General features: G+C 34.3%; 1 protein-coding gene across 4 annotated transcripts in view; it reads right to left on the reverse strand.

The window, feature by feature from the left end:
- The window catches only part of LOC136038136 (MAP kinase-activating death domain protein-like), a 219319-nt gene that overhangs the window by 97179 nt on the left and 106538 nt on the right, over window positions 1-15602 (reverse strand). For all 4 annotated transcript variants that reach the window (XM_065721193.1, XM_065721174.1, XM_065721183.1 and 1 more), the window contains 4 exons: window positions 11916-12065; window positions 9978-10140; window positions 5335-5541; window positions 3704-3796 (listed from right to left, as the gene is read on the reverse strand). In XM_065721193.1, coding sequence (XP_065577265.1) covers window positions 3704-3796; window positions 5335-5541; window positions 9978-10140; window positions 11916-12065 — 613 coding nt within the window. The remainder of the gene's footprint in view (window positions 1-3703; window positions 3797-5334; window positions 5542-9977; window positions 10141-11915; window positions 12066-15602) is intronic.

The following is a 15602-nucleotide window of genomic DNA, read 5'->3' on the forward strand; positions in this document are numbered from 1 at the left end:
CTTGGTCGATGCCTAGAGAAGGAAGCTACACTGGTGGGAAAGTCTTTGGAAGATTTGTGGCAGCAAGCTCTTCAGAGGTTATGATGGAATAGGCATTGTTGCCACCTTATGCACTAGCCAGCATGGGCAAAAAGACTATAAGTAAGTTTAACTATCAATCAATAAATCAGTCAATCAACTTATTAAAAGGAAACAGAGAAATAAAATACAAAACTTTAGAGCCCCACAAAGGCTCTTTGGCCTGTCAGAGAGGAAGAGTAAACAATCCATTAAATAATAGCACTAAAATCAAACGGAAGGGCAATAACAAAAAGGAAAAAAAACAACAACAACAAAAAATACCAGACCAATCAAAAACAAATTGAAAGGAAAAGATAGAGGGGAAAAGAGATAAAGGAGGAAAGATCTAACTCTCTAGGTATAATAGGTTGTTTGTTAGCTCTTTTTATAGTTTTCCATAAAAATGACAAAGCTGAATCTTAACTGGTAGAGAATTCCATATGGAGGCACAACATAAAATTGGATTAATATCTGATCTCATGATTTTGGTTCTGTGAATGAAAATATCCATGCCTTTTCCGATAGAAGAAAAAACTCAAGATTCTTTCGTAGTCCAGAATTTAAAAGATATAATTGTTTGAGAAAGTTAGGGAGGAGTCCATGAAAACATTAAAAAAATACAACAAAAAGAAAGAAAGATGTATGTGGATTGGCCATCCAATAAATTAATGCTGAGCTGGCCTGTCATCTCAGATACTAATTTAACTGCTCTGTTATATTTCAAAAACAGAGATGGTAAAAGAAAAAAATGTTGATAGCCATACTTTTGGACAGTAGTACATATAAGGTTGAATGAGAGAGTGAAAGAGGATCTTTATTATTGAACCAGGGAAATAATGACGAAGCTTCCGAAGATCTCCTAGGTTTCAAGAGAGCTTAAGTTCTACAAGAGCACAGTGATGTTTAAAAGAAAGATTTTCGTCCAGTAAAATACCCAGGAATCGAACATGTCTAACAGGGGGACGAGTTATATCACCATAAGTGGTAGAAATATTTAGAACCAAAGGACAAGAAGTACCTGATCTGGAAAAAAAGTAGAATAGATTTAGGTAGATTTAGGGCACGGAGATTCGCATCGAACCAAGCCAGGGTTCTTTCTAGGACAGAGAGCATTTTCATGATATGAGAAGAATCCTTAATTCTGGACACCCAAGAGTACTATCATCTGCAAATTCAAATAGCACTGGGTCTTCAGTTGGCTCACTAGGTGGAACAAAATTGTGATCACAAATACTACAGCAGCTTCATTTAGTTTGATCGGATAAAGCAATGAAAAGATCATTGGTGAGTATAAATAATAAAACAGGCTCTAGGATGGGCCCTTGAAGGGCACCTAAATAAACACAGAATTAATGTTGAAGCTTAGGGTTAATATTGATCGACCTCTCAGATAAGTAAGTTTCAAACAAATACTAACTGTTTCCCCATATCCCTATGTGTACCATCTTGGAGAGTGGGATAGTATGTGATATGCCATCAAACTCTTTTCTGACATAAAGGAGTATTGCAGCTATAATTCTACCCTCATCAAATAACTTGTGAATGAACTTCAGCAAGGCCATGCAACCATGTTCTGTTGAGTGTTTAAGAGAAAAACTAATCTTGCAGATTTTAGGGGCACTAGGAAAAGTTAAATTCAAAACGATAAGTTCAAAAGAATGGTGAGACGAGATAGAATTGAGGATAATATAAACTTTAAAGCCTTGACAGGAATTCAGTCAGGTCCACAAGAAAAAGATCCTATTAGCTCAAAAACGATTCCCTGGACTTCAAACTCGGAAACAGGATCCAACGCCATCAATTTTGACAAGAAGGACCAAGCTAATTTTTAAAGTCACAGGTAGAAGAAGCACTAATCAAAATATCTTCAGATATTGATTTTCTTATGGATGCAAAGTAGGAGCAGAATTCATCCATTACTATTAGTCATTACTGTCCCCTTAGAAATTAATTTATTTGGCAAGCTCTTTCTCTTGGAGTTAGGATAAAGAACTGTGCTTATAAGTTGCCAGTTTTTTCTAAAATTCTTACAAAATTTGAAGATCATCTGGGAGTAACAAATACACTTAGGTTTACGAATTAAGGAGTTCAATAAATTTATATATTTTTTATACTTTTCAAGATGATGATGAGATTTAAGGACATGAATGCCTTCCGCAAACAAGTCTTTCCTTGTGTACCCTCAAGAAGAACTTAATTCATCCAAGGGGCCAGGGATAAAGCAGATATGAGCAGGATTAAGCAGAGGATAAAAAGTCATAAGGAGTTCTAGATGAAGTTTTTAACAGGTCAATATTGAAATCTCCTAAAAGGATAGTTTCATTATTACTTCTGCATATTTCAGGCATAACCTTGTCAAAAACTCCTAGGAAAGAAGAAATCGACCCACTTGGTGGGCAGTATATTTCCCCGATGATAGTTTCCTTGTTGTCAATCAAAATTTCAAAAAAAAACTCAAAAATTCCATGCGAATATTAACACAGATCCCTGCACATAGTATAATCCAGGTAATAAGTAATATAAATGCTAAGTCACCTTTTTTACTCTCCAATCTATTTACAAACTCCAAATTACATCCAAAAATATCTAAGAGCACATCATTGCCTTTGTAAAGAAAGGATTCACAAAGTTCAATGATCTGAGGGGAAGAACTAGCTATGAGAGACTTCAAATTGTTTAGAAAAGAACAGAAAACTAAAATACTAAAAATCAATCTAGGACTAACAGATAGGTATCTATATACCCTAGCTGTCTCACAAGTGCATTTTACGACACTATTTAAGCCTAGAACCAAGTACATTTTAAGTCCAAACTTTCAAACTTTTGACAAGAGGTCCTTCAGATCAATACCTAGATGGAGTTAGTCATTAAGCTATCTAAATTTGGAGAAATAGCTTTGGACTAAGCAGTCAAGATGGGTACAGAGGTGACATAGCTCCCATCGCCAGAAAATAGTGGCTTTTCAATATAAAAACATTGTGATGGAAGCACAAATTTTGTTTAGGGTGTTTACGGTCGTATTTAAAAGGCTTTATTTTATTGTGCAAGACAAATACACCAAAATTAGCCTTTATTCTTGTAGCGTTGATACAAAGAAAACAAGTTTTAGCGTAGAAAGCAAGGTATTAAAGGGATCAGCAGTCCCTTTATATTAAGGATGACCTGAATATATATTCATTTATTGTATATTTCGCTTTTTCTTTACTTAACGCCATCTAAACTTGAGAAACATCTTATACCTATTTCAATTCATTTTCTATATAATTTTTGTTAAGCGTTAGCCTACAGATATAAAAAAAATTTTGTGTTTAAAAGATCAAAACAAATGATTTATTAAATTACGCAAGAGCTAAAGAACAAAAGTAGCTTACTAAGTGGCTCATTACAATTGAAAAAGAATAATTACAGTCAACTTTGATCAAAGAACTTTATGTTGCTAGACGCCCAGCTTTGGATGAAACTGCACACAGAAAGCAAGACAATTTAAATTCCCGTGGAGAGACTATACATGAATGATTATACGGCTATTCTATTCATCGTCTCTCTTTAAAACATACTAACATTCTTCCAACATAGATAGCTCGTATGGATATTCGTCAAAATGGCTAAAGTGTCAACAGTAATTTGACTTTTATGTTCTTACCAGCTGAAAGATCTGAAGAAGGCACATCCGACAATATATCTGTTCCATGAGACCCGGAATTGTCACTGTCGTCAGTATCAGACCCGCTCTCATCTGAAACAATGACAAATTAGAACGCTAAACGCTACTTTGACTATTTGATGCCGAGGTTTTGACAAGAACTTGCAACGCCTTTAACATAAAATGAGGCGATATTGACACGAAAATAAAAAGTGAAAATAAGCCAAAAAAAAGGATAAAATATTCTCGTTTTGTAGTAAACTTATCATTTTACCACTCGGAATAGCTGAAAAAGATACGGTTTTGGCGTGGTCTCTCTTATTGCTATTAAAAAACAACAGCATTTAAACTGAAATTACCGTGCCAAAGACCCCTTAGGTGATTCCAAGACCCCTCAGACGACTTTTTAAGAAACATAGTTTAATAAGATCCCTCTTGGAAAGAGGGGGAGGAAAAGTGGCTCACAGCCATAACCATCCTCTTTAGTAAAAGTAAAAATCTTCCTAATATTTTTTTTAAGCGATCCGAAACAAGAGCTTCAATTTTTCGAAGATGCTTAATTTGGCACTACAGTCTACAAAAAAGGTATCGTTTTGTTGTAACAAAACGATACCTTTTCTTGGGTAAAGACAGTTTTAAGGTGCTTTGTCCTTTTCTGGAGCTACATTATCTTATTTGCATAATAATGGCCTTTTATAGGTAGCTCTAAACTTAATAATTGTTGCTTCTTTTCAACAAATACATAAAGAAGATTCTTTTAAATCGTTTTCAAGACTTCTATCTTTAGGAGTATCAATTAGAAGAGAAAGAAGAGACTTATAAAGCTACATACCGAAATCAATAGAACAAATTACTATTAAGAGTGCACCGTCTTTCCATAAAGAATACAGAAACAGTTTAAAAAACGGCATGAAATCGAAGACAATGAAAACAAACAGCAAAAACAAGGTATTTTGGGACATTTCTAGGATTCTTTTTCAGCTAAAAAACCAAAATCAAAACACAAATAAAACCAAGAAGAAAGAGGAAAATATTAACAACAACAACAAAAAAAAATCTAATTTTAATCAAAATTCAATTTTCCAGAGTAGGCTGGCACTAGAAACACAAGGGCATGAAAAAAGGAAAAAAAGGTTCCAAGTCAAACGAAATCAAAATCAGATAGCGCCGTACTAGTATGACAATTATTCAAAACTACTAGTGAGGCAAATTATGTCCATAGACGCAATTTAGAAAAGTACTGTATGGTTTTATCACAATTATTTATGTGATTAATAAAAATCTCTTGCATAAAACTGTCTTTTATTTAAATTTGCAAACCGTAGCCACTTTTAAACCGTAATCAGTAATAACCAGCCTGAATTTGGCCTAAAAATTGGATTGTTAATACTTTTCTTCCTAGACGTATAGTAGAAACTGTAATATCTTTAAAGAAAATGTATTTTCTTAAATATATGTTTGTATAAAAAATTATGTAACATTGTTATTATTCAATAATGATTACTTTGGGCTAAAGTAGATGGCACTGGTTGCTGCTTTGCATTTTTCCTCGGTCCCCCTTGCTTTTTGGAGGGAATGTTCGTCAATATTTAAATTATCCAGTGAAAAAAAGAACAAGAAGAGGCATATACCTGTTAGTTGGCTATCGACACAGATGAATTGCTTCAAAGTCTTGTGAGTGACACAGTTATCATCCCATATGTTCAGTAAGATTGGTTCCAAATTATGAGCATACCATTTTGGCTTATCGCCAATAATTAAGGGATCGAATACACCAGTTTGAACTCGTAAGAACGCCAAGTTGGTTGGTACCAGTGACCATTCAGAAAAATACTCAACTGCCTAAGAAAAAAGAGGAAAAGTTATTATTCGTTTCTTTCTCTAAAGAAGAAAATCAGACCAGTCAATTAAGAAAAACTAACGGTAAATAAATTTTACTTAGCCTACAATCACAGAGCTTCTCATTATTCATATAATTTTGTTTTTAACCGCACATACTTTACAAAACTAGTCAATAGATTTTCACTTAATTAAATAGATTTTCTAGTCATTCACTTAATTAAAAGATAGACGAGAAAAGGAAAAGCGATCGATGTATTTTATTTTTTAAGAATTAATTGCTTTTCGTCAGCAAAGGACACAACAACTCCTTTTGGCTAGTGGTACAAATTTCAATATCATAAATCAAGAAAAACTGCAATAGAATAAGCATTCAGCATTTAGTTTTATTGTATTAAATTTTTTATTCTCTATGTTCTAACCAAAGACACTCAAATTAAGCGATTTTCATGCGCATTTTTCTTTATGACCAGCAAATAAACTATAACCATTTTAATGAAAATACAAAGAAAATATTCTATTCTTGGAAAAAAATGTTGAAACTGACTTAAAACTTCTCACCAGAAAGCATTATTTATGACTCACTTAGTTAAAGCTCACGAATCTTTTTATTATGTTTCCAGTTTCGCGTTACGTGCAAGTTTGGTGAGAAACATGGAATATTTCAGAATTGTGTTAAAATTATTTAAAATTATTTAACCATTCTATTTACCAAGTTTATTGTCAGTTGCTAATCAAACTTTACTTTTTCCAGGGCATTTTTGGAGCCAGAGGGAGGGGGTATGTCCCCTCACTAGATCCACCAATGGCCTTGATTTTACAATTTGAAATGTTCTTAATTTCTGTACCCTTGTCTCCTTAATGATTGATTATCTCCTTAACTCCTGATGATTGTTTCCTTAATGAGCTCTTCAGTGCTACAAACAATAAAAATCAAACCAATATCAATAAACATATGTGAAAAAAGAATAAGTTTTATTTAGCTGCGAGTCTGCATTCATGCCAACCACATAATCTCCCTTTGAGAAAGAGTTGATAAAACTATGAAACTGAAATATTAATATAAAGCGCTAAACTTCCTAATCAAACGTCATCAAGTTCTGACATTGTTCAATAAAACTTATTTTCACCTTGAGGATCCTAATAGATTCATTCTTTCTTTTTCTTTCAATTCTCAAACCAATATTTTACCTTTTCATTACTACAGCCAGAGCAATTATTTTCCTTTTTGTTTTTCATCTTTTTAACAAAGTGCCTTCTTTCTTATCCCCTAGACACTCGATTCATCTTATTTCTTTTCTTGTTCTCCAGGCCGTGAGTACCGATGCCACACGTGTGCCTCCCTATGAAAAAGTCTAATGTCACTTATGTTTCTCTTTGTTTATATGTACTCCGGAGGAGCAGCGTCCGGGTCCGGCTTTGTCTAATGGTTGAGATAGAAATGATCGTGCTGTTTATATTTCATAATAATGTGATAGTCAGAGTAATGAAGAATTGCATAATTTTTAAACTTCAAAATACGCTATTACATTACCTTCAGACAATCGCGAAGTTCAGAGAAATCCTTTGGCTTATTGGCTAAAGAGTCGATTTATCTTCTCACAAGATCACTTCGCGATGCCAACAGGGTGGTGTCAATGTAAGCTTTTTTGTAATACGGGGCCACACTAGCTAGTCAGCTAGTATTGATAAAGTGCGGTGAATCAACGTCAAACGCTGAGATTGACCCTAACAGTGGAAGAGCATTCATGAAGCAGCTTTCAGACTTGGGAGCACAATCTGTCTGTCACAAGAAAATGATCCCCTCTGAAAGTATCTTTATTTGATTCTTTCACTTCAGCAAGATTGCTTTTTCCAAAAGTCGAAATGGTTACAAAATCACATAAGAATGAAGCTACTTGCTGTTCACACTTTGGTCTTTTACACGAAAATTTTGCAAAAGGTCTTCAGTGAGACTGCACTTACATAAAAAATTCTTTTGCTTTATGAAAGATTTCATCAAAACCACCGTCAGTTCGTATGTCTATAATTTATCTCGCGTACCTGCAGTAAGAAAAGTAGCTTTAGAGAAAACTAGGTCTACCTCCAGAAGCTTATCAGACCGAATTATTGGCACTAAAAATGTTTCCGCTAGATGCAGTATAGATAAAAATTCAAGTGTTCTGAAGTCTGGTTGCATGTCCGTGGATCTGAATTGCCGATTCCTCGTCACTAGATTTTTAGCAATTGATGAAACGGCCAAAATTTGGTTGTGTCTATTCAGTACTTGGTTCACCGATTTATTGCAGTATGCCCATCTTGTAGTAGATGATTTCCCCAGCTGAAGAACATATATACCAATGGCTTTCTGAGCATTAACAAACAGTTGGTAGTGTGCATTGCTATTCACGATAAAACAATAGAGCTCTTGAAGAATGGACAAGAAGAGTCCATTCATCTCAAGTTCTGAATGGAATCACCCAACACAAGATTGAGTTTATGAGCATGGCAGTTAATATAAACTGCACGCGGTGCAATTGCTTTAATATGGGCTTTCCCATCTGAAAAGTGGCCGCTCATGACACTGGCTTGGTATTTTAAAAGAAAAATAAAAATAAAAAATTCACCTCCTTCTGGATGCTGAACAGTAAACCCCTCCCCCCACTGAAAATACTCTTGAATTGACACCAATTGATGGGTTTCAGTTTTTCTTTCAATGCTCAGGTTGTTCTTGTTATATTACTCTTGTTATGCTATTGCTAGTTATCTTTTTTCATATTTTTCTCACCTTTTTTTGTTAGTTGGTTCAAGCTAAGTCCCTTCCCCCGTTGATAAGGCCTTTCGTTTGTTAAGTCGGAATATTTGGTCTTTGATTCTTGTTACAATTTCCTCTTAACTCTCTTATTAACAAATCTTGTCCTTTTACATATTCTCATTTTCTTATGATCTTTGGTGTGTGAGATTAAGTACCGTCTTTCAGGATTTTCATTGATTCTTTTAATTACCCTTTGGTATAAAAAAATTTTCTTGCCTTTCTTATCTATCCCAAAATCGACAAAAATAATTGGTCTGAAACACACACTTTGACTTTTCAAAATTCAAGAAGCTAAATTTCAAGACAATTTTCATAAAGACACAAAATTCATAAAATATCCATTTTGAATGAAAGAAAATTTTCCAGTCAACTTGTTGACTGGAAGCAAAAAAGAAAAGCGCAAGGAATTTGCAAAATCCCATACGGTCTAGGGTCTATGAAACGCAAAAATTCCACCGTTGTCCAAATTGAGTTTAATTTACAAAGTCCGGAAACAGGGAAAAGTCAGAAAAGAGTCAGAAGACATTCAAAAACAGACTCAAAGAAATATAGAGTACATAATACGTATATATAGAGGGGATCACTGCTCCAGAATCACATAACCGACATACTACTACTATTACTACTAACAACTCACTGCAGCACCAAGCTGCCTGAGACCAATACAGCTACGCACGGTTCTCCTCCATCCCAATCTATTCAGAGCCTCCCTCATCACACCCTCCCAGGAGGCTTCCATTTTCTTTAAATCTTTCTTTATGACACGCTCCCACCCCAATCACGGACAACCTGCTTTCCTTTTAGCCCTTGACGGTTGGCCAAAAAGGACAATCTTTGGCAATCTGTCATCCTTCATCTGCATAGCGTGCCCTAGCCACCTCAGCCTTTATCTCATTATAGCCCTAGAAAGTGGGATTGAACCAAACTTTTTGCACAGTCTAGTGTTAAAAAAAACGGTCAGTCAGCCGGGTACCCAGAACAATCCGTAGGCGAGTTCTCTGGAAAACATCTAGCAAATCTTCATCCGCTTTTCGGAGCGCCCATGTTTCAAAGCCATATACGACCACTGGTAAAAGCAACTGTAGCTTCCAAAATCCTAATCTAGGTTTGCAGACTTATCTTCCTATTCTTCCAAACTTTTCGGATCCTGGGTCAATTACTTTATAACAAATAAATGTTTGGGAATGAAGCTCACAATAGATTGTTGTGAAGTACAGCTCTATTAAAAATGGATTTGCTTTAATTGAGAAAACTTTTTACAAACTTTTTTTCACACTTCCAATCAAATCAACAGAAATTTTTACATCTGATTTGGGGTCCTTCCTAGAATTAGGGTCGAGCTATAGCCCCACCGCCTCCTAAATGACGCCACTGATAAGATATGATAATATATAACGTATGAAACACATAACATATATAGCAAATTTGGCTCTCTAAGCTGGAAACGAGAATTTGTATTAAAGGCATTGTTTGAACAATAATGACGCCAAAAGTATATGTGTTCCGATTTTCTTAGATTTCACTTCAATTTTTTTGGGGGGACGCCATTTCAAAATTTATCAACTGTAGCTTTCCAGCATATAAAATAAAGAACCAAAGAGGAATAAACATGGGAACATTTTTCGGTAAAAGCAAATTTACTTGCCTGAGTCCTACACAGTTTTTGTAAAAAAGGGCCCAGCTTTCCTCTAGAACGTAAAAAGCTATCAATTTGAAAAGCTACCACTGGTCTTGGATAAAGTCGAAGCGTTCTCGTGTGTTCAGTAAAGTTTGCAAGAAGATTCTGCGAATTTAAAAACCGAACCTGAAAAAAACAGAAATTATAGCCGTTTTCGAGGTGGACACTATTTACAATTTCAAATTTATCTCCAGCTATTTAAAGTAAATCTAATCTCCAGAACTATTAAATGAAAGGCTCACGTAAGAGGAAAAGCTTTGGAGGATGAAGGTTGTAAAAATGGTTTTTAATGTATATAATTAACATTTACAGAGCATTTACCCACCAAAATTTACCCATAAAAACAATTAAGGCTTATGAACTATTATAATGTATTTTATTACAGATAAAACTAACAGAGCATTATTCGAAAACCAATGGAATTAGAACAAATAAGTGGGTCTCCTCTGACCAAACGACTTTGTCTTTGGAGGTTCTAAAGTCTGATGGGTTTGGTGTCCCAAATGCACTAAATAAGAACAAAAATATCTGACAAAGGTGTTTCACATTGGTAGTCAACCGCATTGATATCTTTAATTTATTTGTAAGTAGTATATAGCTAAGTAAAAGGTAATGTATCAGATTTTACCGTGGCCCTTTAGCACACAAAAGGGAATAGCTTGTAATTTAAATTTGTAGGATATAAAATAAAACTTATTAAACATAAATGGTAAATGTTTACTTTCGTTCCAAGTGCTCTAAAGTGCGTATTACTGCATATAGCAAGATTCTGATGATCGCATATTGTTTCTTTGTCATTATTAGAGAAGCGCATCCATTTCTTAGCTTTCTAAAATCCCCCTCCAACGAGACTAAAAATGCGTAAAGTGGGCTTGCTTACAGGTAACATTGCCTATAGAGCGAAGCATAGTAGTCCATGAGCCCTGCAGGCAGCGAGACGAGTTCTGTATTCTATTTTATTCAACAAAGAGTCATAAAACTAAAAAAAAGGTTTATTAAATAAATATAGAATACAGACCTCGCCCCGCTGCCCGCGGGGATCATGGACTAATACGCTTCGCTCTATAGGTAATGTTACCTGTAAGCAAGCCCACCTAACACATTTTTAGTTTGCCCCATGGAGGAGAAGGGTCAACCAGAAATGGATGTGCTTCTCTAATAATGACCAAGAAACAATATGTGATCTTCAGAATCTTGCGATATGCAGTAATACGCACTTGGAACGAAAGTAAACATTTACAAAAAAAAATATCTAAACAAACCTCTAAAGAGCCTTACATATAAAACAAAAATATATCCAAAAGTTAAATAGCATTACACGCTTAATCCTAAAAGCAAATAATATGGACCATCGATCTTCTCTAACAGACCTCTTTCTCTAGACCCTTTCCCTTTATTATTTACTTCACTTAATACATAAAGCCAGGAGGAGTAGGCAGGGACATCGAGAGCCAAGATTGCGCCCAGGTACAATTTTCTGAAAAACATTTTTTAAGTTGCTGTCTTTTTTGGCTGCAATCCTTTCTAGAAAACAAAAAGACCTTTGGGCAATTAATCACACCGATATATATTTTGTGAGCAACTCGGTGGATAAATTTCTTGATACCATAGAGATCTACCGAAAAACAGGATGAATGGGATTGTCAGAGCTTAGCAACATTAGAAACAAACACTGCAATTAAGTGTCATTATTGTAGTGTTGACGACAGAGTGAACATCAAGGAAAAAGTAGACTGCAGACAATGTAACTTACAGACCAGTATGAGAATCTAGCGCAAGAAACCATATGTCCTTTCCAACAAATGAGTTGGTAAGAAGATCGATAAATCTAACCACAATAAAAAGATAAGCTTGCTTTAAAGTAATAACGGCTCGAGCGTAGAATTTTGTACATTTCTTACCATAGCAACACGTGTCGCAATATCAACAGAATCAACATCATTCCCAAATATGAACGGATTGAAGCTGTTGGACGACATCTCCATATCCTCCTGTTTTGCAGGCTGTTCTCTGTCTTTCTTTGGCAAACTGGAAGACATGCTAGACAGTGCCTAGAATAAACATATACAAAAAATCGTCTAGTTTTTTCACTGACACACTAGGCACACTGACACATTATTTCTTTCTTTTTTTTAATCCCAGCCCTGTCGAGTAGATGGCTTATACAACATCCCATCGAAAGTAAAAATTAAATTATTGAGGACTTTAATGTTTCAGGATTCACCATGCAATCTGATTTCAGAACCTTGAACGTCTGATAATAGATCTCGCGAAAATCCTTAAGTATTTTTAAATCTGTAATTAGGCTTCAATTACAGGCCTAGTTATAGCATTTTTTTGCAATATATTTTGGATGTTCTGATTAATTTAGCTAATTTAAAGACTGAGCTTAAAAAGCTGCAGCAGCCCCATTAGAAATATTTACCCAGGAAGACTAATTTATAAGAGCAAAATTAAAACAAAGATAATTTTTTGTGGCTTAAATTTTTTCCTCTGTTTTTGGTTCGTCACTTCTTAAGCATAGGCATAAATTCTACTTCAAAATAAAAACCACCATTAGCTTCAATAATTATATTGTTAGCGTAAGCATAATGAATTAAATGAAGCAGTATCGGATAAAAGAAAATAATATAAGCCAAAGGTATAAAAGGTGTGATGTAATTTAAAAGTAAGATTCATTAGATAAAACAATATCAGATAAAGGAAGATATGGTATAATATCAATTAACAGCAAAATAAATTGAATTAGATTAAGGTTTGACAATAATTGCTAATTTGCTTTTTTGAAGATTTGTCATATGCATTTTCCACAGATTCGCCACAAACAAATTATATTTCATAGCCATATCTTATCAGCATCAAACTAAAAAAGCTAAGTTGTAGAATAAATCAAAATGCACCAATTTGGGGATTTCACTGGGAAAAATTCAATGAGGAAAAATTCAAGAACAAAAAGGGAAAATTATGTAGTGATAGAATAAATGATTAAAATAACTTCTAAATCAAATTTAAAGGGGTATATTGGATAATATTCTCTTGGTGCAGCAAAACCGGAAACTGTAATCAAGCAAACATTTGATACAAGCACGCTCTATTTTTATAAATAATATATACCAATATATGATATATAATAAATATACATAATAAACATAAATGATAAATATATTATATACATAATAATTATAAATAATAAATAAAATGAAACATAAATAATGAATTTTAAGCCAGAAAATCTTATGGGTTCTGATGATATAAGTTTTAATGATTTATAGACACAGGATTATAAATAACGCCATGTCATTCCGCAACACTGTCTGGTAATTTTAGACACGGGTATATTTCAATATGTGCCATGATAGATACTTTGACAAATACTGTTATGCAAAAATCACTTGGCCAATGGCGGGAAAAAAATAAAACTTATCTTGAATAACGTTAAACTTAAAATAAACTAAAAGAACACCTTGAATTAAAAAGAACCAGAGAGCCTACTTTTAGCTGAACACCACTTGCAATCAATGGTGTATATAACCACCTTTCCAAAGGTCTCACATTTTTTTATTACTAAATTCGTGGCGCCAGGTATAATTAAATATCTGATTTGCCGCTAGTCTTTTATCGAGGTTTTTAGATGACTATTGAATATTCTTTTGAAAGAGTCAACAGGAAAACTTTTAGCAATAACTTCCTAAGAGAGATCATTCCAGACCGAAGTGCATCATCGGATGAAGCTGTTTTTCAAGTACTCTGTTCTCGGCTTGCCAGGCTTAAAATAATGGAGCCGAGATGTGTTTCATCGTGCCTTTCTTGTTGGTTAGAAAATTAGAAGCAAAATACGAGAAAGCTCAAGAGAAGGGGGTGAATCTAAGCACTTGTAGATAACAGCTGTCGAAGCTATATCAAAGACTAACGGGCTAGAGAGAGTCGTAGGAAAAGGCTAAACATGCACACTTAGCAATGTTTTGGATTTTTGGGAGTGGTGCCAGTGGTGTTTTCAGAGCATCAGCAAACAACGGGTATCCGTGCTTGGTAGTGGTTCTGATTTGCTCACACCGTGAGAAAATTACTTAACCATTGTAGCAAAATTGAAAAGTAAAAAGAATAAGTAAAATTACAAACCAAAGATAACTTTACTTAAGCGGCTGTTAAAATTAAAAAGTAAAAGAATAACGATTAGTCCCACGAAGAAGAGTTGGTTGGTATAAAGCTAATCCTCAACTATGTAACAACCATAATAAATAAACAAATTTCCATGTTTAAATTTAAAAAACGTAAAATGTAAATGCAACAAATTTACAACAGAAAACTGTCCTTTTCTTAATCCAAACTAATGCATCCGAAACATACCCCTGAAATACTATGATTCTACATATTTATAATCTACTTATGTTGTTCTTACCCATTTTTGGTTTCAATAGTACGCCTAACAAGCTGACAAAATTCATATATATGCCTCTATTCATATTGATAATTTGCAAAGATTGGATTGACAAGGTCTGATATTTTTGCAAAATATTTGTCATACTTATCTCCCAATAAATCATTTTTTACCCCAATTTTTCAGAGAAGGGCACTTTGGGCTCATGTGAAATGTCCTTGCTCCCCTTTCCGCCCCATGCAAAGGTCTATTATAAAAGTAAACATGAATTAACACAATATAAGGCTCAAACCATGCAAAAGAACGTGCATTACTTGAAATCATAGATCGTGGAATATACACAAATCCTTCCTTCATACAGGAGGAGGGACAGGGTCCCTTTAAGAAGGAGATGGACTTTGAACCCCATAATATGCATAATTAAATCCTTGCATAATTCTGATTTCAACAAGGCATAATGTGTTTGCCACTCCACTAAAAGGCATCAATGAAGCCTCTGTTTTGAATTGAAGTATTTGCACAAGCTGGCACCCCTCCCTCAGATACAACACGCATGACGGCAAGAGCTAAAGCAACAGAATAACATTTCAAAATAGCAGTAAAATGACTAGGATGCAACAAACTAAAATTGTGTTTCATAGTCATTGCTAATGATTTGTTTTAAGTTACATTACCTTTAAAAAAAAACAAGATTCATATCTTTCTTTACAAGAATTACAATGTGTTCGTCGTAAGTTATACATATTTTTTTGTTTTGTTTTACTTTCAAATTGATTATATAATTCTTATGGGTCAATCATTGATATTCCTTATTGGAGAGTCACACTTTGTCCAGAAACAATATAAAATTACAGACCAAAGGTAAAGGTAACTTTATTTAAGCGGCTGTTACTAAAATGAGAAAAAAGGGGGGAAAAAAAAGAAAAAAGACTCTTAGTACACATTTTAGATTCTTTAGCATATTTTGAACATAAATTGCGGGTCCAAGAATAAGAAACTCGAAGATTTGACGGAAGATGACTTCCGTCAAATGATGATGGCCCAAAATCAGGTTAATGTGTCAATATTTCTTTATCACTGATTACGACAAAATAACTATTAAACTTTAGTCAGGCATACATTGTCTTCTGTTAAGGAAAATCCACACGTGAAATATTAAGCATGTAAGGGAACGATCAGGTCTTTACGTCGCACTTGAAGTTCACTAAAA

This window comes from Artemia franciscana, chromosome 2 (assembly GCF_032884065.1).
Source record: "Artemia franciscana chromosome 2, ASM3288406v1, whole genome shotgun sequence".
Taxonomy (NCBI): domain Eukaryota; kingdom Metazoa; phylum Arthropoda; class Branchiopoda; order Anostraca; family Artemiidae; genus Artemia; species Artemia franciscana.